Consider the following 27,426-nt stretch of genomic DNA (forward strand, 5'->3'; position numbering starts at 1 on the left):
GAAAGGGAAGCTAGTAAAAGATACAAGCGGGTTATAACATATAGTAGCAACTCCATCTGATCTCCGACTCTGGTGTCCTTAGACACACCCAGTATCTCAGACTGAGACTCAACCATCTATTCATCGAATAAAATAGAATAATACAACAAGCAATGCATATTGGCAGTTGGCCATTCTGGGCTGCCGTTCTCTGCCACCCTTTCTAACAGGAACTACACACGGTTCCTAAGAACCAAGAATTACTTGCAATGATTGCAACAATCACTCATGGCATGTATGGTTGTCCTGCCCTGAGCAGAGGCAATTCTGAGAGCAGGCGCGGACGCCATCTTTCCTAAGCCTTATGCCGTTTGACTTGCCCTAAGAGCCCTCTTGAAATAAAAAGGGACAGTTTAAACTCATTATTCATTTCCAAGGATGGCGTTGTTGACAACCCAAGGGACAGGACTGCCCAGGTAGTGTGGTCGTCCCAAGGCAATTTTAGACTCGGAATTAAGACAAAGGAGAAGAGCGTGCGCAGCTATCGTTTAAACCAGTGGTTCCCAAACTTGGCAACTTTAAGATTTGTGGACTTCAACTCCCAGAATTCTCCAGCCAGCTCTGCTCTGCTGGCTGGAGAATTCTGGGAGTTGAAGTCCACAAGTCTTAAAGTTGCCAAGTTTGGGAACCATTGGTTTAAACAGCTTTGCAGTATCCCTTCCATATTCCAATATCCCTGCACTTTGATGAGTTAGCAGCACCTGTGTTGAAAAAGAACCACAAATAAATAAATAAAAATGGCACTCGCTGCAAGTTTTTATTACTGGAATGCGTGACAAACACCAGCACTGTGATTGTGAAAACTATTGAGGTAACTGTGGAAGAGAGTAAGATGCATTAAATGAACAAATCTTCGCGTTTGAAGCTAGGGATGCGGTTTTAATCGTTCAGAGCGCAAACACAATCAGGACAGCGAGGCGCTTTCCGCCACTACGAATGCTCGTTTTTAAAAAAAAACAAAATTAATGTTTGACTATCGTAAACCGGACATTGAGAGCCAGGTTCAAAATGCCTCATTAATGTTTCAAAACTTTGAAAAACAGTTTGCCAAAGGTGGACAAACAGTTGCCATTGGGGTTGCCAAATATACGAATGGCAATACACCCGGAAATAAAATATAAACAGCTGCTCTCCAAGCTACTAGTGGTAGCCTAGGCCTAGCATTACAGTACTTGCAAAAGTAAGTGTAAGTGTGTGTGTATGTGTGTGTGTGAGTGTGTACACACACAGAAGAAGAAAAAAACCCACAGGATTTTCAAAGGGTAAAACTAAACTCAGCAAACAATTTATAAACTTGTATTGAGGAGAAAACTTTCCTGTCTGCTTTTCTCTAATTACTTCTCCCCCAGCAGAAATGCAGATACAGAACTGATTTGGGGAGGGGAGGGGGGGGGGAGATCTCTTCCTTTTAAATCATCATGAGAAATCTGCTAGGTAAAAGTGAGGCAGCAGCAACCTGTTTTCGAGACGCAGATTGACTGATATCTAATTTGGCTGCAAGACCACAAGTCAGACTGATGGGAAACCCACTGAATCATGGCACAACTTTTCTCTATGAATGGCAGTGTTGGCCAAAGCCAGTAAATGAATCAGGCTAACCGAATATATTTGTCTGACAGAATTTTCTCTATGGAAAGAGTTTTAGCTCCTCGAAAAGCACCAATTTAATTTGTTTTGGGATGCCATTTATCATTTATACGACTATCAGTCGCATTTTAACTTTTTCCCAACCAGCCCTCTGTAGCCATTAATGCAGTGCTATTATTATTTTTCTGCAGCTTAAGCAGTGTAAATTACCTCCCATGCAAAAACTCCAAAGCTGGCTTCTAAGAGAAAAAGAAATGGAAACACTCTGCAATGGCAGATCTCCTTACTGTACTTGTTTGGTTAGCGAGGAAATTGCATTTAATATTTTGAAACGAAATTAACTCCCAAGGTCTTTGAATTTTCAAGGAAAGCAAGAAAAGATCCTTCCTAATGTCATTCGGTACGGAATCTTGTTTTATAGGTACACCCGGGTAACAATCCCTTGCAAGAATTAGGAGAGAGTTTGCATGAGAAAAGAGAAGAGAGCTTTGAGTCAAAGGAATAATAATATAAAGCTAGCTTCTCCATCTGCTCTTGCTGAGAGCTTCCAATGGATGGGAGACAATTAAAAATTATTAAACTTAAAAATGGCAGATTTGAAAACACAGCATTTCCCATCCCAAAAAGAGAAACTGCCAATAAAAAGGAGAAACCGAATACTGTCTGGGTGAGCACCAACATTTAGCTCACTTCTGCAAACTGAGCAGGTGGCACAAATGCTTCTCCTTTTCTTGTTCCTTTTATGCTTTCCAATCCATTGTTCTTATTTTGCTCCCATCGGAATGGAATCATACTGGAGGGAATCCCAAGGAAAGACAATTAATGAAGATCCCAACTGGATGATTCTCTATGTTTTGGATATTAGAAGATCAAGAGATAAAAGAGAATATTTGTGTAGCTCAGGGTGGGAAGGAAGGGTCCTTGGTGCTCTCTGAGCTTGGCTGTTTTGTTGCAGACACTCCATGGCCCAACTAAGTAATGTCATCAATGCTAGTAGGGAGTGGTGGTCCCTCTCAAGGTATATTCTGGTGGCTTACCCTGTCAAGTGTTGGTGAGGGCGATCTCAGAAGTTCTTTGGTTGGATTGCTTACTGTTGATTTATCTGGCAAGTTCCTTGATTGGGGTATTGTTTACTTCCATTGTTTAAATCAAGAGAGCCAGAAGAAACTCAAGGGAAACCTTGAAGAGTGTCCTTTGCCTTAAATTGCCAGGTAAAGTGGCTGGGGATTGTAAGGAGGGAAAATAGCTGACTACTAAGAAAAGGACCCTTATTCCACTAAGACAGAGTGACTTGAGGATAGGGGAGTCCAACCTTGGCAACTTTAAGACTCGTGGACTTCAACTCCCAGAATTTCCAGCATGAGCCTTAAAGTTGCCAAAACTGGACTCCCCTGCTGTAGAAGAAGGTGGAGGAGTGCTCCAAGGAGCAGCTTCTCAAACTTTCCAAAATACTTCTGACGTCGGAAAAAAGCAAAATTTGAGGAACAATATTCGCGGCCACAGTGAGCTAAATGTCTATCTTTTATCTAATGTGTTGACTTTTTGAAGGAAGAAGAAGATCCAGCTAACACACGGAGAACATGGTAAGAATGCACGTCTGATGTGAAAGCAAGCCCTCCACAATTGGATTGTTGTAGGTCTGTTAGTAGACCTACGAAGGGATGCATAGCAGATCTTTTCTCGCAAGAGAACCAAAACTTTAAAATGTGCTTAGGATTCGATTTTTAACCCCAGATGTTATAGTCTTAGTGTTGTATACCGATGACAGCCCTCCTGTCAAAATATGGGCTTTCTAAGAGAAAGGCCCACAATCTGGAGGTCTACATTCCTCCTCCAGAACGTGGAGGAATGGGGACTTTCACATTATGGAACCACAAGTGCTGAAACCCCAACCTTCGAGGGCACGAAGGATGATGGGAGCGGTAGTTCAGAAACATCTGGCAGCCCTGAGATGTGCTCTGAGAACATCCACAGAAATTACACTGGTTCGCATTACTGTAAACATCTGGCCAAATAATCTGCATTGCTGGGCACACACGTACAACGGAAAACAATGCCATTACGGGGAACAGCGCCATTTCCAGAATCTGCAGTGCAAGAACATGGGAGTATTTCAATGGTGTGACCCCCCCCCCCCTTTTTTTTGCTTTTAGTTTATAGAGCTTCATTAACAAGATAACAAAATAACGCTTAAGTAGAAAGGTAAACAGTAGTGTGACTAACAAATTATCTGTAGTCTAATTAAATATTAATATTTATGATCAAAAAATAAAACGTATAAAACGGAAAATAAAAATAAAACCTTCACTGTAGTAGTATTAACAACATTCAGCACAAGTTTCTGAGAAAGAGGTAATTTTTACGCCACCAACGTTGGATCCCCATATAATTCTCCAGACAGTGTCTGAAATGTATTAATAATTTCACCGCCCCTCTCCCACTTTACAAGATTAAAAAAAAATAGTTATCTTCTGCACCTTTCATCCCTAATACAGCCGTTTAGGAATATATATTTCTACTCCTGGAACGTTGCAGCATTGTTTATGCATCAGGTTTATCTTGTATTATCTTATATTTATCTTAAATTATTAAGATATCTTGTATCACACCTCCTTGTATTATCGCTCTTCCGCTCCCCCCCCACTCCCACCCTAAATATGGGCTACCTGCCCCATTCATAATAAAGTATGGCACTTCTGAAATTCATCCTCACCCAACTCATTAATTGAGATCCGCTCCTGAAGTCCACAACAGCTTCAAGGAGAACCACAAATAATAAAGATCTACAGTATAATAATAATATTTAGTTCCCTTTTTTTAACGGCACAACGCTGGGCTTGGTTTTAGAGATTAAGTCCATTGCACTAAAAAAAAAATCCTAGGAATTAAAAAAGTGTGAACGATGGCTTTACGTGTCATTCTGTCCTTCCGGGGCAAAGAATTGCAAAGAAAACGGTGAAAATAAAAGTCCACCTGCCCGTTTTCTCCTCCTCCCAGTGGATCTTACAAAAAAAAAGTCTCTTTTGGCATCACACAGAGAGAGAGAGAGAGATCGATTTTCATTCAGTAGATCTCCTGCCAGCTGGGCTTCCTTAGATCAGCCCAACATTGTAACTCGTAACCATTCCCCCCTCGGTGAAAACACATCCTGCAGATGCGGCCCCATTTTCCGCAGGTTTTATTTTTACACTACTGTTCTTCGTTGGACGCCCAGGGACAGCCGCAGCCGCAGGGCTGAGCACGTGTAAGTAACGTGACCTCTTCCATTTTTCTACCGTGAGTTGCTCCAGAGACAGGCTGAGGCTTAAGCGTTTCGAGCAACGAAAGAAAAGTTAGAACGGTTATCATACCAAAGCCGAGTATACGGTTTAAACGTCTGCTTGCAGGACGTTGGCTTCTCCATTTTATATAAAGCGATTATTAGTACAACGGGCGTTCCCGGGCTCGCCTCTTCCCGGCCGCTGCGTTGAAGGACGGTCAAGGAGAAGGGACGCGGGCGCGGACGGAGAGGAGCAGCCCCTGCTGGAGTTGGAGGCGGAAGAGTTTGCAGTTGGCGATGCGCAAAGCGGCACATCCAGTGTGGCGAAGGTAGGATGGGAAGAGAGGTTTCGTCGGGTGCCATGTTCCTGTGCTTCTTCGGAATTCCCGAACGTAATCGTAACTGGTACCTATCGGACAGCAGGGTTAATTTTGGGAAGTTGGAGGAGCAGCTTTGAAAACGATAAAGCCAAACTGAACTCAACAGCAAGGCATGCAGTAAAAGAAGCATTCGTCATCTTTTAGAAAAGGAAGCCATAGATGTGGATAAAAATGAACAACTAATTCCCTCAGCGCTGTCTTAGGCCTAAAAATAGTTACTGGTGTACGTCGGCTGTATTGCTATTGTCCTTTCTAATCTTTGTTCTCACCTTTCCTAATACCTTCTCCTGCTGGTATCTATGATTTTTCACTTCAGTTCCGTTTATTACAGTCATAGACCATAAAAAAAAAAAAAAAAAAAAAACCCACTCAGTAAATATACAATTAAAAATGCTAGTATAAAGTAATAAATAACAACTAAAATCTATGATAAAACCCAGACTGTCAATTATACCTGGTCTAACTATACTAAAATTACAATCCATAAAACTGTGTGTCCCGTTGTCAGTTTAATACTAAATGGGGGAAGGAATAAGGAGCACAAAGGGTTTGCCACATTTGGTGTATAAAATAACTATGATGGATTAGATACGTGTTTCTGATGAATTCCCAGCGCAGAATCTAGCCACCTTATCACTTGTTTTGGCATCTTATGATTAATGATTATAACTATGATCTACGACCTATCACTTTGTGGTTTGTATGTACACAGAGAGACAAATTCCTTGTGTGTCCAATCACACTTGGCCAATAAAGAATTCTATTTATACATTTGTAAGGGTTTTTTTTAAAAAAATAAAACAAACATTTTATTTGCCATAATACTGATGCGCTAGAAATAAGTAATGATAAGGAGTGTGACATTTAAAAAGAAGAGCAGTTAAGAACCAAATAGACTGTTAAGATGCTAGCGAGAATCTTATACGCATGAAGAGGGAAAGAGACACTAAAACCCACAAGTGGAAGAGCGGATGGGGGTTAATGGAGATGGCAAGATGGTTTCAATTAAAGAGAAGAATTTATTTAGTTTTGTTTCTACTTGGAAGCCACTTTGAAACTTTGATTTTAGATTTTGCTAATTTGAATGATTTTGATATTGTCGGAATGGCTTGAAATGTTGTCAAAGCAAACGATTGAGGTTGTAGTTGTGTGTGTGTGTGTACTTTACTGCAACTAAAAACATCACACGTTGGTATTTGCCTTCCTTTGCACTTCTTTCTCTCAGTTCTCTTTTTGTGTTTTTTCGTATTTTTGTTTTATAATGAAACTTAATTTTAAAAAATGCAAGTCAAAAAAAAAAGCTACCCAGTGAATTATTCACAAGTGTGAATAGTTCACACCTCAAGAATATTAACAGTACAGGGTCTCCTGCTTGAGCAGAGGGCTGGACTAGAAGACCTCCAAGGTCCCTTCTGTTATTCTGCTAATTACGTATCGGCTTAAACAGTTTAAGTTTATTGTAAAAGTTTAGAGAATAATTAAGGAATAGGAAGTGAACTGCTTTGTCTCTTGACAAGGGGCTGGTTTTGAGGCATCTGAATATAGTTTTTTTGGGAAGATGCCAGATGCATAGTCAGTAATGGAAGACTATGAGGCGCTGTTTGATGACATAATTCCTAATGATCCTGTTTATGAAGATAAAGAGAAACTCACGCTGCATAATTCAGTAGAGGCAGCATGGACTCCGGGAAAAGTTTTTAAGCGACTGTTAGCAATCTGTGCCAACCTGATGAAGAATGCCAGAAACCCATCACCCACTGGCAGAAATATCTGCTCTGAGAATGCAAATCGGTATGGACCATCAATTATAATGAACATTTTTTAAAAAAATGCCAGTCCAATGGCATGTCCGACTTCTATAATTGATACAAATGAACTTGTGGTGGGCTTCCACTGGTTGTCTCCTTCCCCAATGATGCTCAAGGAAAGAATTTGCTTGGTTTCTAAAACTCTCATGGTTTCTTTCTCCACAAAGAATTTTTTTAGTGGTTTGGTTTAGTTTTTTGATAACCCAAATCATCTTGCTTTCCACCAGATTAAGCATTTCTGGTGTTTTACCAGAAAAGGCAGTTAGGATCAAATATTAGGATGGAAATATTTTAAACATTTCTTCACTCCCTTCTCTGCTTTAACTTTACCAAAAGGTAAATTTACACACTTTCTGCCATTAGAGTCCCTTGGACTGCAAGGTGACCAAACCGGTCAGTCCTAGAGGAGATCAACCTTGACTGCTCCATAGAAGGCCAGATCCTGAAGAGGAAACTCAAGTGAGAAGGAAGGACTGCCTGGAGAAGAGCCTAATGCTGGGAAAGATTGTGGGCAAAAGAAGAAGGGGACGACAGAGAATGAGGTGGCTGGATGGAGTCATTGAAGCAGTTGAGCTTAAATGGACTCCAGAGGATGGTAGAGGACAGGAAGGCCTGGAGGAATGTTGTCCATGGGGTCACGATGGGTTGGATATGACTTCGCAACTAATAACAACAAATTTACATCCAATGCTAAGTGTGTGTGTGTGTTTTATAGAAGACAGGGATGGCTGAATGAACCATAGTGGCCTGACTGTCATATCATATAAACATAACCGGTGTGTTACCATGCTGCACTAAGCCAAAAACAGGTGAATGAAATTGTGGCTTACAGTAATGCGTCAAATAAAAACATATTAACTGGGTTGTTAAGGGGGTCAGTGTAGCTTTCTAAAAAACATGTAAACAGAGTAGTTGGAGGAGTAATGACATTCTTGTGACTCAGGATATGTTTGTAGCTTGATTGCAGAAGAGAAACTTACATTTTTAAACACGAAAATAATTGTTTCTCACATATCCAGCAGAGTTACTTAACTCAAGACGCAAAAGCTCCTGAAAACCCTCCCTCACGTTTTAATTCTGAATTTTAAACATGTTATACCTGTTCTAATCTGCCTTGTATTATCATAGGTATACTGTTTTTATGTCTAATTTGCAGCTGCTCTCGGAGGGAGATGGGCAGTTTCTAAACATGGTAATAAATAAAAAAAACTAGATGACCCTTGAAAAGTTTGACAAGCCTCTCTTGTAGCAATGCAATGTTTGATTAGGAAAAAAAAACAATCACGTTACCGGTTTAGCCACTCACCTGTATCCAGATCCCCAATCACATATATGCTGGCCCCAATGGGCACGGCTCCATACACAAATGAGGAACTGGCTGGGATGCATAAATTCTGATCACTCAGATAGATCCACCTGGATAGAGAGGCAACATTTTAAGAGGTGAAAATACGTTCATTCATTAGCAGTGTTTAAAGAAAGATCTAAAGAGGGCTGTGAAAATATCTACAGACCCCTCACATCCTGGACATAAATTGTTTCAACTACTACCCTCAAAATGACGCTATAGAGCACTGTACACCAAGACAATTAGACATAAGAACAGGGGTTTTTTTCCCTGAACGCCATCACTCTGCTAAACAAATAATTCCCTCACCACTGTCCAATTGTTCACTAAGGCTGCATTGCTATTACTATTAGTCTTCTCATCACTCCTATCACACATCTCCTCCCACTAATAACTGCAGGACTATAACTTGGTTGCTTGTATCCTTACGGTTTATATTGATATTGATTCCTGATTGCTTATTTGTACTCTATCATTAAATGCTGTAGCTTATCTTAACGAATGTATCTTTTTTATGTACACTGAGAGCATATGCACCAAAGACAAATTCCTTGTGTGTCCAATCACTCTTGGCCAATAAATAATTCTATGCTATGCTACGCTATTCCTATTCTATGCTATTCTATCCCTATTCTATTCCTATGCTATTCTATTCCTTGCTATGCTATGCTATTCCTATTCTATTCTAAAAAGAAATTCACAAATGGCTCACACAGCACACTAAAATCCTTCGAAGGGTTTTTAAACTGATGCTATGCTTCTCACTGAAGTGACTTATCCCATGGACAAGTTGTCAAAATGTTCTCAAGTGTTCTCAAATATTCTCAAAATTCAATATCCTCAAAACCCCTGGGTGGCAAGCAAGTCATTTCACGTTGCAGAAACAGGTACGGCATGGCTTTTATAGAATTTACAGCCAAAAGCACAGAAATAGACTAGACGCTTCCTGTTTTGGTCAATGCTGCACTTAAGGTTTTATTTGATAGCTGCCAACATTCATAGAGTGAATCAGTGACAGAATTCTGTACACAGAGGGTTTGCCACTCAACTTCCTGTACTCCTGATCGAAGTGATTTCAGGAAGCACCTCTGGAAAATATTTCTAGCCTGAATCTCAAAAGAATCGCCGTCAGTACAATAAACAGGGCTAGGCAGCAGCATGAAGGCAGTTTAATACAAGAATGCTTTGCTATTTGTGTTCATGACTTTCTTCGTTGTTATTATTTTCTTACAACTACAGGCTTACGACCACATTCGAGTCCAAAATTAACCTTGCTAAGCGAAGCAGTTAAGTGAGTTTTTGTTCCATTTTATGATCCCTTTTGGGCACGGTGGTTAAGTGAATCATGCGTTTATTAATCACCAAGCGTTGCAATTAACTAAGATAACATCGCTAAGTGTTGTATCTTATGATTCTTGATTAATGTATTTGTCGCCAATAGCAATAGCACTTGGACTTAGATACCGCTTTACAGTGCTTTTACAGCCCTCTCTAAGCAGTTTACAGAGCCAGCCTATTTGCCCCCAACAATCTGGGTCCTCATTTTACCCACCTCGGAGGGATGGAAGGCTGAGTCAATGTTGAGCCTGGTGAGATTTCAATTGCCAAATCGCAGGCAGCCGGCAGAAGTAGCCTGCAGTACTGCACTCTAACCACTGCGTTACGGTGACTCACAGGGTGATCATGTGACCCCAGGACAATGCAACCGTCCTAAACACATGCTAGTTGCCAAGCATCTAAATTTTGATCTTCCAAATTTTAACTCTGAACGGTCGCTAAAACAAATGGTTGTAAGTTGAGGACTACCTGTATGTACAGAGCCTGGCCACAATTCTTTTGAATGCTCACCCAAAGGCCAGCCCAAGCACAGGATGGGCCTTACCATACCTCCGGCCGAGAATTTGGATCGGTATCAGAGGATTGCAAATTGTTAGGGTACCAATTGCGACGGGATCCAGAACCCACCACTGGTATAGTCCTGGTGCAGAGTTTAAGGAGTTACACATCCCCCCTCCCCAAAACAAGTTTGGCATTCAACTACTGTACAGTGAAGCACAAGAATCACAAAACAAATAGTTGACTGCAGAAATCAATTCCTTCTAGTAGCCATTTCCTGAAACCCTTCACGGCCTTTTTATAGTACACTAGCACCCTCTTCTGGTAAACAGCAGTATAAGACATATTGCATTGCGAAGACACGTAGTCCTTGAGTTATGACCACAACTGAGCCCAAAACTTCTGTTGTTATGTGGGACATTTATGAAGTTGAGTTTTGCCGCATTTTGCAATCTTTCTAGCCAGGGTTGTTAAGTGAATCACTGCTACGTTAAGTTAGTAACACGGTTGTTAAGTGACTGGCTTCCCCATTGACTTTGCCCGTCAGAAGGTCGCAAAAGGTGACCCTGGGACACTGCAACTGTCATAACTATGAGTCGGTTGCTCATCTGACCATGGAGTTGCTGCAACGGTTGTTAAGTGGGAAAAAGGGGTCATGAATCACTTTTTTCCAAGCGTCACTGTTGACTCCGAAGGGTCGCTACATGAACTGTTGTAAGTCGAGGACTACCTGTACTTTAATGACCACGGACCTTGCGTCCTCCAGACAATTAGGGATACCTTTCAAAGCGGCGATGAGCTTCCAAAGGTTGCAGCAGTTTTCATGCTCTGTCTACAGCCACATATTCCTCAGCATTCTGCCCTTCATGCTGTAGGATTAATTTTAATCTCTCTTCGATAGTCTGTCTGTCTGTCTATCATCTATCTATCTATCTATCTATCTATCTATCTATCTATCTATCTATCTATCTATCTATCTATCATCTATCTATCTATCTATCATCTATTCTTAGATAGATACTAGGTAGGTAGGTAGATATATTCTAAACTTTCAAAGAATAGACGATAGTTATAGACAGACAGATTATCTATCTATCTATCTATCTATCTATCTATCTATCTATCTATCTATCTATCTATTTATCTATCTATCTATCATCTATCATCTATCTATCCACTCATCTCCATCTCTCTATTTATCTCCACGTTACTTTTCTTTTACATTCCATTTTAATTAACTCTGATTTCTGTATTCTACATGCTGGTCTACAACCGAATAAAGATTTGATTGATTGCTGTTCTGGGAAGCTACTGAATGTTTTGCCCAACCCTATAAAAGCAAGCATTGGAAACCACGCAATGTATAAATCATTGTCGATTTAGACCAAAAATCAAGCTGGCCAGTCTATATGAATGATCCTACCCACTTTCTTTCTATGACGGCAGGCTGCACTCAAGTGTACGAATGCCGCAAGATGCATTTCCTTTGAAGGGAAATAGCTTTAGCAATGATTTGCTTCCCCTGCCAAAGGTCCAGCTTTCAAGCCAAGTGAAAATACACCAAGTGACAAGACTGAGAAGGATTATCTGCAGAGATAATCAATCAAAGGCAACTTTTATTGGCTAGAGGGAGAGTAACTGAGAATTCCCCAAGTGCAGTTCTTATAAATGCTCTTCAAGTGAAGTTGCCAAGGGCCAAACAAGGCAACAGCCGGCCGTTTACAGAGTGGATGAGACTCCATTCTAGAGCAAAGAGTTTACCTTTTGAATTCATCGTGGTAGAATTCCGATTTGCACGTCACCATCTCACTGGTTTGATTGTCATCACGGCTCCTCACGCCACCAAAGACATAGAGCTCTGAAGCCACGCCACACGCCACGGCCCCAAACCTGAAAAAGCAGGGGAAGATGCAACACGTAAGCATGGGCATGAACTCAGCACGTGTTGTGGGGGCCCCAGCAGCCGGCAGAGCTGGCAGAAAATTCAGACAGTGAGGAGGTTGGGGAGGAAAATGGGCCAGTCCTGGAGTCTGGGGAAGGCTCTGATGAGGGCTCTGTGTTGGAGGCAGAGAGGAGGCCAGGGCTGGATGCCAGTTATCAGCTGCCTTCAGAATCAGACATGAGTGAGGCAAGCGAACAGCTGGAGCCTGTTCCCAGTGTGCGCATGCGCAGAGTTGCCAGACGAAGGGAACAGTTAAAGAACAGGAGCCGACTTGGGAGTGAGGCCACAGGTGGACCATGAATGGCCCCTCCCAGAGGAAATAAAAGAGGAGTGAAAAGGGAGTGGAGTTTGTAGGAGACAATTAGTTTGCTTAATTGGTTCTTGACTCTTGACTTCTTGCCAAGTTTTGCAGATATTGGCCTGGCAGGTCTCCAAACCAGATAAGGTCTGTGCCCGTCAATCCTCCCTTAAAAAACTTTGCTGGATGTGAATGAGAAGAATTAATAAATCACCTGCGTACCAAGTTTGGTTGAAATTACTCAAGGCGTTCCAGCGTTATGCTGGAACATACACACACACACAGACTTTGCCGGATGTGAATGAGCAGAATTCACAATAAATTCATAAAAGGTTTTTTTGTCGGGACAAGGAGTGAGCTTCACAATCTTGAGAAGCCTTGGTCAGAACAGCGAGCATGTTACTAACCCCTTCTCATGTTGTCGCAGCAATTTTCACCCAACCTCATCCAGGCTTGGGTAGGAATGTTTCCTTAGCGTAAGCTGCAACCTTACTATTCCTCCCTCTTATTCCCCTGCACAACTCAGGCGCAGTCTAAAGGATAAGACTCATTTGCTTATGGGGATGACAGCTCAGCATTTGTCTTACTTTATTTGCTACATTTTTACGGCTGACCATCTCACAAACAAAGGACTTTAGTCTAAGGCAGGGTTGTCCAAACTTGGGAACTTTTAAGACTTGTGGACTTCAACTCCCAGAATTCCCCAGCCAGCTGGCTGGACAATTTTGGGAGCTGAAGTCCACAAGTCTTAAAGTTCCCAAGTTTGGACACCCCTGATCTAAGGAATCTCACTAAACTGGCTACCCATTCTTCTTTATGTCTGTAATAAGGTTTCTGGCCAGGGCTTCATTAATACACTGTCACAATGGCATGGAAGTCAATTTCCATTAGAGGCAGAACACTTTAATCATGCTCATCGGCAGCCCTCAAGCACAGTAAAAAAGATGCTTGCCCATCCTACTTCACACAAAACAGGAACTTATATTTAATGTATGCAAATAGCAAACAAATTCATTCTGTTCTCTAACACAGAACAGGTAAGGAAAATCATTCTGTAATTAGAGTGAGTCTCAAATTGGTGTAGTGGGGACCACGCTAGAAACCGGGGAACTGTTGAGTTCTAGTCCTTTCTTGGGCCCAAAGCAAGCAGGGATGGCTTTTGGCCCAGTATTAGCACTTAAGACTTATATACCGCTTCACAGTGCTTTTACAGCCCTCTCTGAGTGGTTTACATAGTCAGCCTCTTGCCCCCAACAATCTGGGTCCTCATTTTACTGACATCGGAAGGATGGAAGGCTGAATCAACTTTGAGCCTGGTGAGATTTGATCTGCCAAACTGCAGGCGGCCGGCAGTCAGCAGAAGTAGCCTGCAGTACTGCACTCTAACCACTGCGCCACTGTGGCTCCTCTAAATAAATCTTAATAACTTACTCACCTCCTCTCTTTCAGTGGGCAGATGGCCGTCCACTGCTGAGTCCTCGGGTCGTAACATTCCACAGACTCAAAGAGCTTTCCATAGGAACCACCGCCCATTGCGTAGATCTTCTTCTTCATAGCTGCATAGCAACCGATCTTAAAAATAAAAAAATGCACAAGGTCCGTTACACAGAGCAGGGCGGGGAGTCAATTCGCTGCACTGTCCTGACGAAAGGCAGCAACACAACAGTAACACAAATGATAAAACTCCTAAAAGTGAAAGGGGAAGTCCCCTCGCGCATTAATCGACAGATGGTTTAAAAAGGATCCCACTCCTGATACAATTCAGAACAAAAGCAGAAGAGTTCACAAGATTTGAGTGCTTTAAATACATAAATATGTGTATTACTATTATAACTATATAAATCTGTAAAATACAACAAATATGATTCTTAATATTTTATTTGTAGCAAAAGAAGTGACTTTTAGAATATGGTGATTGGCATAAAAATAACATATTGAAATACTGAATAATCAAATAATGTTATAACTCAACAAAAACGTGTACTATTATCAAAACTATATAAGCTTGCCTATTGTAGTAAATATGAAGAATGTTGTTTTATTTGTACTAAAATGTAAGACACTCAGGTGCCATACTGTTCACAGATTGATATATTTGTAAAAATAATAAAAAAACTTAGGGAAAAAAGATTGAGTGCTTTAAAATCTGGACTGCTATTTGGAACACAGGAAGGTGCCAATAACTCCAACAGGATGGCCCTTCTGAGATTCAACTTTTATCTACCTGCGTTTAAGGGTTATCTTTTTTTATTCCCTGGAAAGAGGTTAAATCAGTTCTATCAGCTCTAGTGCACTTTGTTCTTATTTTCTGAAGGCAATGTGTCCCTTAACACTTGCGTCTTGCATTATACTAGATTCCCAAAATATTTACCTTCTCATACGATGAAAAGAAGAAAGTGATGGTGGAGGTGGAGGAGGAGAAGGGGAGGAGGTGGGGGGGGAGGAGAGGGAGGAGGTGGTGGTGGAAGAGGAGGAGAGGAGAAGAGGAAGTGGTGGTAATGGTGGAGGAGGAGATGAAAGAGGAGGAGAGGAGGGGGAGGAAGTGGGGGAGGGGGGAGGAGGAAGAGGAAAGGGAATTGCAAAACAAATTCTGTTGTGATCAACATAAAGAATGCAACCATGCTAAATTACAACCAGAATTTTATTCCTTGTATAAAAACCTTTTAATATTTTAAATAGTCTCAATCTTTGGATTGATTGTATCTGACTCTGAGGCCTCCTTGAAGCCACATTGGCAGAATACAGGGGGGAAAATAGGTGCCATAAACCAATTGTCAAACCTGCAGGAGAGGCAGAAGTAGTATTTCTGCTTTAGATACATGAAAGCAACAGACAGGTGTTGCTTTGATAAAAGAAATAAGCAGGTGCTTCCTCCTAAAGGTAGAATTTCCCTAAACTGTTCAAACGCCGTATCTTGAAACAACCAGACAATTAAAAAGGGCTCTTTCCTATTATTTCTTTTTTTCTCTCTCCCACGTGGTTTTATTAAGAGTCATACAGGATGATCGAGACCAGGGCTGCATATTTGAAGAGATGGTAACAATCTGTGGAGCCCATCACTGTCCTTTTAGTGGCTTTTTAAAAGCAGTTGGGAAGTTGAGCAACTGGATTTTTTTTTTCCGTTTTCATTTTGATTTGAAATGTTTCTGCTGCGTATACAAGTATACTTCCTCGGTTCACTCTTGACTGAAGCAGAGACTCGGATAAGCAGCAAAATGTTTCAAACCAAAAGAAAAAAGAAGCCCAGTTGCCATGACTCAACTTCCAGACAAGTCAACTTGGATGACTGTCTTCATCCAAGTACTTTTTTAAAAGTACTTCTGAGAAGCACCTGAATCCTGTTTTGAGGCTGAAAAACAACACTACGTGAACAAAATGAACTTCTTCCTCTTATTTATTTTTTTTAAACTGGCTGGAACAAGGTCTTCCTTTTGAAGCTTCTACTAGCTTTTCAAAAGACATTATAAAACCTCACATGGCTATTTAGATGGTAGGACCAGATTTGAATTGAACAAGGTAAATGTTCCCCTCGCACATATGTGCTAGTTGTTTCCAAATCTAGGGGGCGGGAGGGGGTGCTCATCTCTGTTTCAAAGCTGAAGAGCCAGTGCTGTCTGAAGACATTTCCATGGTCATGTGGTCGGCATGACTGAACATCGAAGGTGCACGGAACATGGAAGCTGGGACAAGTAACGGGAGCTCACTCCGTTACATGGCACTAGGGATTCGAACTGCCAAACTTTCTGATCAAGAAGTTCAGTGTATTAGCCACTGAGCCACTGCGTCCATCAATGGAACAAACATTGATATTATTTGGCATGAATTGCTCAGAAAGTCCATCTGCTGAAGACCAGAAGATCTGACCCCCATCTCTACTTCACTTTTTTCAGCAGGAAAACCAACAACTGAAACATCCTTTTACAATATTAATACATGGTGTAAAGCCTATTGGAAGCTACAGCAGCTATATCAACAAACCACTCTTGCAACCTGGCCAAGAAAACTGCAGGGACCAGTCCAGGCAGTTGCCAAGAATCAATACTGACTTGATTCACAGAGACATATAACCAGCTAGCTAGCTGAAAGCATTGCTAAGAAAAGTTACTAGTTATTCCGAGTCCATTACATGATGCCAATATGCCCAATCCTACAGTATCAAGTCAGGGAAAGATCTGGGGTATTTCTGAGACAAGTGAATCAGAATTGCCATATCAAGAATTGAGAATCTGAAAGAAAAAATGATTAATAAATATTCTGATGGTTATATGATTGATATCATAATGGAAGACTGTATACTTTTCAATAATGATTGAACACATATATCACATATATGTATATATGTATATTCATGATGATGATGATGATGATGATGATGATACTATTTATATTTTAAAAATCTGGACACCTAGAAAACACACTGTTCAATATAGAATTGGATGGATATATAATTGATACCATAATGGAAGATTGTATACTTTTCAATAACAATGGATAGTATGTTTATAACATTTATATTTTAACACTTTGGACATCTAGAAAACTCACTTTCGATATAGAAACGGAAATGGAATTTGTGATATAGCAATAAAGATATTATTTTTTTAAAAAGGAATTGAGAATCTACAGCCCTCTGAAAACACAACTGGAGAACTAGTCTCATCATAGCAATAGGACTTAGACTTATATACCGCTTCAGTGCTTTACAGCCCTCTGTAAACAGTTTACAGAGTCAGCCTATTCTTCGTTTGTTTGTTTGTTTGTTTATTGGATTTATATGCCGCCCTTCTGTCAAAGGACTCAGAGCGGCGTACAATATATAAAAAAACCACATATTACAAAAGTTAAAAAGGAAATTAAATAAAGTATCCAAAAACAAACCCAATTAATATTAACAATACAATTTTAAAAATTAGATTAAAATTAACAATTAAATTAATCATTTATTTTATTCTGTTCAGGCCAGGCCAGCTTGCTGGAAAAGCCAACTTTTTAGGGCGCATCGGAAGGACCGGAGGTCGGGGATTATGCGAAGCTCCGGGGGCAGCTCATTCCAGAGGGAAGGCGCTCCCACAGAGAAGGCACTCTGAGGAGGCCAACTCTGTGGGATCGCACTGGACGGTGGGAGGCTACAGGTGGCAGTAGGTGGTCTCGCAGGTACCCTGGGCCTAAGCCATGGAGCGCTTTAAAGGTCATAATTACTACCTTGAATTGCACCCAGAAAACAACCGGCAACCAGTGCAGGCCGCCTAAAAGGGGTGTAACATGGGAGCACCTAGGTACCCCCATGATAACCCGCGCGGTCGCATTCTGGACCAGCTGAAGCCTCCGGGCGCTCTTCAAGGGCAGCCCCATGTAGAGACCATTGCAATAGTCCAGGCGAGAAAGGATGAGGGCATGAGTGACTGGGCACAGAGCACCCCGATCCAGAAAGGGACGCAACTGACGTACCAGGCGAACCTGGTCACAGCTGTCAGGTGTTCTTCTAAACTAAGCCGCGGATCCAGGAGGACGCCCAGACTACGGGCCCTCTCTGAGGGGGCTAAAAAAATTTCCCCCTATCATCAAAGATGGAACAAGATGCACAAATCGGAATGACAGAAACCACAGCCACTCAGTCTTGAAGGGATTGAGCTTGAGCCTGTTCCTCCCCATCCAGATCCGCACAGCCTCCAGGCATTGGGACATCACGTCGAGGGCATCGTTTGGGTGGCTTGGGGTAGAAATGAAAAGTTGGGTATCATCAGCATATTAGTGATACCGTACCCCAAAACCACGGATGATCTCACCCAACGGTTTCATATATATGTTGAACAGGAGGGGTGAGAGAACCGACCCCTGGGGCACCCCACAAGTGACGCGCCTCGGAGTTGATCCCTGTCCTCCAGTCAGCACGAACTGCGACTGATCCGACAGGTAGGAGTAGAACCACCGTAAAACGGTGCCCCCCATTCCCAACCCCCCCCCCCAGTCGTCGAAGTAGGATACCATGGTCGATGGTATCGAAAGCCGCAGAAAGTTCTAATAGGACCAGGACAGAGGAGCAGTCCCTGTCCTGGGCCCGCCAGAGATCATCAACCAACGCGACCAATGCCATCTCCGTGCTGTACCCGGGCCTGAAATCTTCTTCTTGTGTCATATCCATCATTGGAAGTTGGCGATCATGTTGGCAATCCTGTTTTTGTTAACAGCCGCATGAAAAAGTGTTGCTGAGTTTTGTCCAAACCGGTCCCTTAGATTTTGAAGCCATGATGTTCTTCTTCTGCCTGGACCTCGTTTACCTTCAATCTCTCCTTAGAGGATTAAGTGAAGTATAGTGTATTTTTCCAGGTGTTGCATCACATATCCAAAATAGTCCAACTTTTGCTTTTTAATCGCTTTGATGATTTCCCTTGGCTTCCCTGGCTGCTCATCACCTCCTCATTTCTGATTTTGTCAACCCAGCTTATACCTAACAGCCGCCTGTCAATCCACATTTCAAATGCTTCTAGTTTCTTCAAGTGGTTTTCTATCAGAGACCAACTCTCCACTCCATAGGGCAGGATAGAAAAGATGAAACATCTGACAAGCCTGATTTTCAGACTTAGGCTTATGTCGTGACTGCAGAAGATCTTTTTTCATTTTGAAGTCAGCCTCTTGCCCCCCAACATAACTGGGCCCTCATTTTTACCGACTTTGGAAGGATGGAAAGCTGAGTCAACTTTCCTCCTTGAGTATTAGTGGTTATGGGTGGGATGTATTGCAGTCCAATAACATCTGGATGGTCATAGGTTCCTCTATTGGAGGAGCTGATTGAGATTGGTATTGCTCCAATCGGTTTTGCTAGTCCCTGAAACCAAAGTTGTAGCAAGACCACTTTAGGGATTTATATATTTACCATAATTGTGAGTATAGCCAAAACTCACAACTCTGGGAAACTTTATAACCGAGTTATAAGTTCCTCAATCTGTGCTTAATTTTTCTTTCTTTCTTTGCTTACCTTTTTTTCCCTTCTTGTCTCTACTTTAGTAGATACTGTAATTCTTACAGAAACAATTGCTTCGTTTGGTTTTCAATCTGTATAATGGCAATTAGTACATCACAGATTGAAAACCTCTTAATTCAAGTGCATCTTTTAAAAAAGTAGATGCTTGAAAGCAGAGCTTGTTGTTTTATAACTATAACTAGCTGATAACCGGATGTTGCCCAGGAATTTATTTATAGGGGGAAACTGTCCGGACCAAATGTAATTTCTAATGTTGGATTTTCCCTCTTACCAGAGAGAGCCCCCTTGAGGAATACTGTGAAGCTGTTACCATGGCAACTCTATTGCCCTGTACAGTAAAAGCCATTTTACAACAGTACATTAGAAGCCATTTTAAGGCACAACAGACTGTATCTTAACAGAACACACACACACCAAGGGGTGTTAGGGGTGTCTTACCCCCACAATATTTGTTTCCAGAGAGTAAGTCATCTGTGTACCAAGTTTGGTTGAAATTGCTCAAGGCGTTCCAGAGTTATGCTGTAAAAAACACACACACACACACACACACATACACAGCCATTTTATAGATTGGTAAGAAACTTTTATTTAAAAAAAATCCTATCACATAGAGAAAAGGAGCGGGGGGAAAAACAGATACACTGCAATAGTTTCAGAAAGAAATATGACCAACTTGCTTTTTTCTTTTTGCTTGCCTCTTACCTTCCTAATCATGGTTAAGTCTGGTTGCTTTGTCCATGTTCTATTGTAAATGTCATAGGACTCCATGGAAGTGAGCACCTGTTCTCCATCCTCACCTCCCAAAACGTACAGCACCCCATCAATCTCGACCAGACCAAAATTGTGCCGTGCCTATTGGAAACATGAGATGTAAGAACGAACTCTTAAATCGGACAGTTCTTCAAATTCTGATAGGTTGCAATACAAGCTATGGAGTGCATAAGTGACTAAAGGACCATTCGCAGAAACTGAAAGCTACCTCAGTCATTGGTGACAAAGGGCTCCACGTATTTGCATCTGGATCATACTTTTCGCCCGAATTTAGTGTCGTTTTGTTTTCATCTTGACCTCCCAGGACAAACAGGAATCCCTCTGAGAAACAGGCCATAAAGATATATTTCAAAACACAAGTCACAATGGTGGCACATCGAGCTTAGCACATGCATTTTATAAGAACGATCAACAACTGGTGAGAGAAAGAAGCGCTGGAATTAAATTACAGAAACTATTAAAAGTACTACATCTTCAGGTTTTAATAAGAGAGTTGGAAGGGACCTTAAGAAAACTAAGATCATGGCATCCGGCCCTCTCAATTCCTGGCAAATAGATGGGGAAGAAATGGAGGTAGTGACAGATTTTATTTTCCAAGATCACTGCAGATGGGGACTGCAGCCAAGAAATTAAAAGACGCTTGCTCCTGGGGAGGAAAGCTATGGCAAATCTAGATAGCATATTAAAAAGCAGAGACATCATCCTGCCAACAAAAGTGTGTATAGTCAAGGAGATATACACCTTGACTATACAAACTTTTGGGAAAGTGTGGGGAAACTGGCGGTTTTCCCAGTTGCAATGCACGGCTGTGAAAGTTGGACCATAAGAAAGGCTGAGCGTCAAAGAATGGAGGCCTTTGAACTCTGGTGCTGGAGAAGACTCCTGCAAGTCCCTTGGACTGCAAGGCGGACAAACCGGTCAGTCCCAGAGGAGATCAACCCTGACTGCTCTTTAGAAGGCCAGATCCTGAAGAGGAAACTCAAAGACTTTCGCCACCTAATGAGAAAGAAGGACTCACTGGAGAAGAGCCTCATGCTGGGAAAGATGGAGGGCAAAAGAAGAAGGGGACAACAGAGAATGAGGTGGCTGGATGGAGTCATAGAAGCAGTCGGCGGGAGCTTAAATGGACTCCAGAGGATGGGAGAGGACAGGAAAGCCTGGAGGAATGTTGTCCACCGGGTTGCGATGGGTCGGACACGACTTCACAACTAACACCAACAATGGAAAGGACCTTAGAGAGCTTCTCATCCTACCTCCAGCTTAGGCGGGAAACAAATAGCTGCCCAATCTCTTCTTAAAAGCCGCCAGTGATGACGCAGCCACAACATCTGGAGGCAAGCCATTCCACTGATTAATTGTTCTCACTGACAGAAAATGTCTCCTTAGTTCTAGGTTGAATTTCTCTTGACAAGATTCCATTCATTACTTCTTGTTCTACTTTCAGGTGCTCTGGAGCTCTACACGTCTTCCTAGCTGGCAATAAGACTTCTGTCCAGCCACACCACGTTGTGTATGAGAAGTGTAGCCGGAGTCTGATTTTACAGCCTAATCAACTCCAGAACGTTTTGCCCAGATCTTCTCATCATGAGCCTGACCACTGATATGCTGGACTATATCTGCAATTATTTCAGTAGATTGTTTATCAGGTGAATAATCCAGGAGATATAGTGGACACCAAACTGAACTCCAGACTAAAATATTCATTTATCTTCTTGGGTTTGGCTTAGTATGTAGTAATAGCAATAGCATTTAGACTTTACCATTTTAAAGCCCTCTCTGAGCAGTTTAGAGTCAGCCTCTTGCCCCCAACAATCTGGGTCCTCATTTTACCCACCTCGGAAGGAGGGAAGGCTGAGCCAACCTTGAGCCTGGTGAGATTTGAACTGCCAAATTGCAGGCAGCCGGCAGTCTGCAGAAGTAGCCTGCAGTACTGCACTCTAACCACTGTGCCATCACGGCTCATAATGGCATACATAGCCACTGTAGTTTGTTAAATGTAGTTAAGAAAACTATGGTTGAATATAATGTATATACTTAATTGCTGGTTCTAAGTTTCTATCAGGCAGCAAAGAAAATGTATAAGGATTACATCAAAAGAGTAAAAGAACCAGTTTAGTGTAGTAATGATGAGCTGGCCCAGGAGACTAAGTTCTAAGCCTCCCTTAGGCATGAAGGCTGGCTGGGCGACTCCAGTCACTCTCTCTCAGCCCAACTCAAATCAGAGGATTATTATTGAGGGGAAAATAGGAGGAAGAAGGAGTCTTAGGGATATTTGATGTCTTGAGTTACATGTTAAAAAAAAGGCAGGAAAGAAAATATGTGTGTTATTTTAAAAAGTTTAGATTCTAGAAAGACTGCAGAGAAGAGCAACAAAGATGATAAGGGGACTGGAGGCTAAAACATACGAAGAACGGTTGCAGGAATTGGATGTGTCTAAGGCGCAGTGGCTCAGTGGCTAAGATGCTGAGCTTGTCGATCAGAAAGGTCGGCAGTTTCAGCAGTTTGAAGCCCTAGCGCCGCATAACAAAGTGAGCTCCCGTTCCTTGTCCCAGCTTCTGCCAACCTAGCAGTTCAAAAGCATGTAAAAATGCAAGTAGAAACCTAGGAACCACCTTTGGTGGGAAGCTAACAGCATTCCGTGCATCTTTGGTGTTTGGTCATGCCAGCCACAGGACCACGGAGACGTCTTTGGACTGCACTGGCTCTTGAAACAGAGATGAGCACCGCCCCCTAGGGTTGGGAATGACTACACATATGTTACCTTTAGGTCTAGTGAAAAGGACAAGGGGGTGACATAATAAAGGTCTTCTAATATTTGAGGGACCGCCACAAAGAAGAGGAGGTCAACCTATTCTCCAAAGGACCCGAGAGCAGGACAAGAAACAACGGATGGAAGCTAATGAAGAAAAAAAACAGCTAAGGAGAAAATTCCTGACAGTGAGAACTATTAAGTAGTGGAATAGCTGGGCTTCAGAAGTTGTAGGTGCTCCACCGCTGCAGACCTTTAAGAAGAGATTGCAGCCCTTTGTCTGAAACGGTATAGGGTTTCCTCCTTGAGCAGGAACTAGAAGACCTCCAAATTACCTTCCAACTCTGTTATTCTGTATTCTGACTATATTCATAGTCAATGAAGAATTTTTTAAAAATAGCAAAATATACGTAATATAACTAGGTTCCTAAGATAAGGATGTACATATTTATAGTACTTCCTTGTACACAATTCCTGAGAGGGAAATGACAGCATCCCCAAAATGGCAGGATAGTCCTCAATATCACAATCCTAAGCCGCAACCCTTTTATATCTGCACCTACATCATATAAAATGTCAGGGATCAAATAGTGATGCTATCTTGCCTGTCCAAACTTCCACAGGTGCGGCCCTCTGAATGTGCTGCTGGAGAAAATGGAAGCCAAAAAAAAAGTATTTTTGGGGAAACCTATCATACCTCTTAGAACACAAGAGCAAGAGGATAAACTTCAGAAAAGCTATGAATACATAACATTTCCCACTGATCTCTTTTGAATGTTGGCTTGTGTTTTATTAGACAGAAACTGGTCACCTCATCAAATATTTAATTGATATACCACATGGGTCTGGCAAAACTAATATTTCCTTCCTTCTTTTTTCCCCTCTAACCTAGAAAGAATTATTTACAGCACCAAAGGGGCTTTTTCTTTTTTTTTTTCTTTTTTTAATTTAAAAAAATATGGAATGCTTCACGAATTTGCGTGTCATCCTTGCGCAGGGGCCATGCTAATCTTCTCTGTATCGTTCCAATTTTAGTATATGTGCTGCCGAAGCAAGCACGCCAAAGGGGCTTTTTCAAGAGGCAACTGGACTTTCTGGTTTTTCTTGGAAGACGTCTCGCTTCCCATCCAAGAAGTTTCTTCAGCTCAGAAGAAGCTTCCTGGAGGAGAAGCGAAACATCTTCCAAGAAAAACCAGAAAGTCCAGTTGCCTCTTGAAAAAGCCCTTTTGGGACAACCATGACTTGGATGACTGAGACTCTCCATAGATAATAATTCAGAGGTTAATACTTGCCCAGGATCTAATCGACAGCATCTAAAATATAATTTGATTTTGTAAATATGTAAAAGATTTGTATCCTCTTTTATTCAAGGGAAGGAGGGAAGCATATTCTAGAGAGGAATTATTGAGTCTATCATCTGCACCTCTACAACTGTCTGGTTTGGCTCTGCAACCCAACAAGACAGACACAGACTTCAGAGGATAATCAGAACTGCAGAAAAAACAATGGCTACCAAGCTGCCTTCCATTGAGGATCTGTCCACTGCACGAGTCAAAAAGAGGGCTGTGAAAATATCTACAGACCCCTCGCATCCTGGACATAAATGGTTTCAACTCCTACCCTCAAAACATGCTATAGAGCACTGCACACCATAACAACTAGACACAAGAACAGTTTTTTCCCAAACGCCATCACTCTGCTTAACCACTAATTCCTTCAACACTGTCAAATGATTTACTAAGTGTACAGTACTGTTAATCATCTCATCGTTCTTATCACCCATCTCCTACCACTTATGATTGTAACTTTGTTACTTGTAATCCTAACGATTTATATTGATTGTTTCCTAGTATGATTTGATTGCTTATTTGTACCCTATGACTATCATTAAGTGTTGTACCTTATGGTTCATGACAAATGTATCTTGTCTTTTATGTACACTGAGAGCACAGGCACCAAAGACAAATTCCTTGTGTGTCCAATCACACTTGGCCAATAAAGAATTCTATTCTATTCTATATTTCCTACCTGCAGAAAGTACACTGTGGTTTATCCTGGCTGTACTCATAGGAGCCAGCTCTATCCACAATTGTCTGTGACGATCGTACAAAGGGCACATGCATCGCACTGCGGCTGAGGGCTTCCTGGAGCTGAACAGAAAGAAAAAGCAGAAATTAACTTGTTGGTATAAGACAATTCATTGTGAAATGCTTTTAAAAATGCTCAGCTGTCTCTCTCTCTCTCTCTTATTTCAGAAAGACTTGGCCTCCAATATGCTGCAGAAACGAATCAGTACTGAGAAAGACAATAAGAAGTTGGGATAAACCAATCCCAAATAAACCTTTATTTTTCTTGGGGAGGGGGATTATAATTTGATTGCTGGCTATAAAACAAGTCTCAATCAGAACACACTTTTCTTTGGGATGGAGGGAATAGAGAAAGAAAATCGAGGAGAAGAACTCAGTTATTTTGATATGAAAGTATTCCTACCTTAACACTTCAAATGGAAAATTAATCCATTTTTTTGGGGGGGGGAGTGCGGAGGGAAGGATATGGTAGATTACAATTTACCTTGTGGAACTTGATGATTAAATATTACCCAGCAAGGAACCAGTTCAGTTGCTGCAAATAATCATCCTTTATAGTTTTCTATAAAGGTTTACAGGGTCAATTTAAAGCTTTTCTGGGAATAAAATATGACACTTTGGCTACAACATGGCATTTCATCATTTTTAAAATTACTTCAATATAAAAAATGAGACGAGCCAGCTTGACTGACAGCTGCCAAGAGACTCTCCCAGATCTTGGCTTGACAGCAGAGATGGAACCAAGGCCCTGTGTTGAGTGATACCCTGTGTTGAGTGATACCCTATGTTGAGCGATAACTGTCTCAAAGCAATCCATAATTCTCAAGCTCATTAAAGACTTTTCCAGTCTTGCTTTTCCTTCTTGCAGATGTTTGGTTACCAAGTCAGGGGACATCAACAGCCTACCTGATGACAGACCTAGCTGGCTAATGAAACATTTTTTGCAGGAAAAGTAAGGTCAGGTCAACAAGAACACACCCATTTGACCCTTAACCTCCATTTGTTCTCTACTACTACAATCTCAAACATTTCTTTGATGGAGTGTTTGACCTTTATGTCAAATATATGTCTTCGTTGAATCTGTCATCTGCACCCCTATAATTGTCTGGTTTGGCTCTGCAACCCAACAAGACAGACAGAGACTTCAGAGCATAATTAGAATTGCAGAAAAAACAATTACTACCAACTTGCCTTCCATTGAAGACATACTGCACGAGTCAAAAAGGCGGCTGTGAAAATATCTGCAGACCCCTTACACCCTGGGCATAAATTGTTTCAACTCTTACCTTCAAAACAACGCTATAGAGCACTGCACACCAATCGCTATCACTCTGCTTAACAACTAATTCCCTCAACACTGTCAAACTATTTACTAAGTCTGCATTACTATTAATATTAATCTTCTCATTGTTCCTATCACCCATCTCCTCCCACTTATGACTTCATGACTTTAACTTTGTTGCTTGTATCCTTAAGGTTTATATTGATATTGTTTCCTGATTGCTTATTTGTATCCTATGACTATCATTAAGTGTTGTACCTTAGGATTCTTGGAGAATGTATCGTTATCTTTTATGTACACTGAGAGCATCTGCACCAAAAACAAATTCCTTGTGTGTCCAATCACACTAGGCCAATAAAGAATTCTATTCTATTCTATTCTATTCTATTCTATTCTATTCATCTTTCTGACTCCTTCTCCTGCCAATGAGATCCACAGCCACTTTCCTGAACAACTTACACTCTTTCTTCACCCCCGACAGTCACGATGCACTCCGAGTATCCTCGGGGTTTAAAAGAAGCCAGCAACGCCTCTTCTTGCTGGGGTGGGGTGAGTGGAATGTTGTTGCATTCTTTGACAATCTCCCGAACCAATGGCTCATTCATCATTTGTTCACGCAGGTAGGTAGAGTCCAATCCAGCGACCCACACAGCTGACATAACATCCTTCATATGAACCTGGAGAGCGGCAAAGATAACGGAAATCACAAAATGATGTCAACTCGCAAAGCATCCCTGTTCTGCTCTAGAGGACTTCTGATAAGTTCTCATAGCACCTCAGGTACTGCTCTACATGGCATTCAGTCTCTCTTCCCCCCCATTGGTTCCCCGGGTGAAAGGCCGAGCTACGGCACTGGAACAACACAATGGACCACAGGAACTCCCTCCAGAAATTAGCCGTGAACTGGACCTCTCTGAGATAATTCTCTGTGGCACTCCATGCAGGCGGTAGATGTGCCTCAGGAACAATTTGGCCAACTGGTGGGCTGAGGGACACCTAACTCCATGAGTTTCACACACAAACCTGTGCTTAAAATTTCCTGTTAATAGACTTTCGCA

General features: G+C 41.6%; 1 protein-coding gene and 1 non-coding gene across 2 annotated transcripts in view; both read right to left on the reverse strand.

Annotated features, from left to right (window-relative positions):
* Positions 1–642: 642 nt before the first annotated feature.
* The window catches only part of GAN (gigaxonin), a 44,003-nt gene continuing 17,219 nt past the window's right edge, over positions 643–27,426 (reverse strand). Inside the window, exons 4-11 of the mRNA XM_032231452.1 lie at positions 26,828–27,045; positions 25,028–25,149; positions 20,459–20,571; positions 20,182–20,331; positions 13,933–14,069; positions 12,019–12,147; positions 8,380–8,489; positions 643–5,294 (exon numbers count right to left, since the gene is read on the reverse strand). Of these exons, the coding sequence (XP_032087343.1) occupies positions 5,104–5,294; positions 8,380–8,489; positions 12,019–12,147; positions 13,933–14,069; positions 20,182–20,331; positions 20,459–20,571; positions 25,028–25,149; positions 26,828–27,045 (1,170 nt within the window). The 3' untranslated portion in view covers positions 643–5,103. The remainder of the gene's footprint in view (positions 5,295–8,379; positions 8,490–12,018; positions 12,148–13,932; positions 14,070–20,181; positions 20,332–20,458; positions 20,572–25,027; positions 25,150–26,827; positions 27,046–27,426) is intronic.
* Positions 23,952–24,058, reverse strand: LOC116518184. The gene has a single exon (XR_004256510.1). It is a non-coding gene; the product is annotated as a U6 spliceosomal RNA (small nuclear RNA).

This window comes from Thamnophis elegans, chromosome 14, assembly GCF_009769535.1.
Source record: "Thamnophis elegans isolate rThaEle1 chromosome 14, rThaEle1.pri, whole genome shotgun sequence".
NCBI lineage: Eukaryota > Metazoa > Chordata > Lepidosauria > Squamata > Colubridae > Thamnophis > Thamnophis elegans.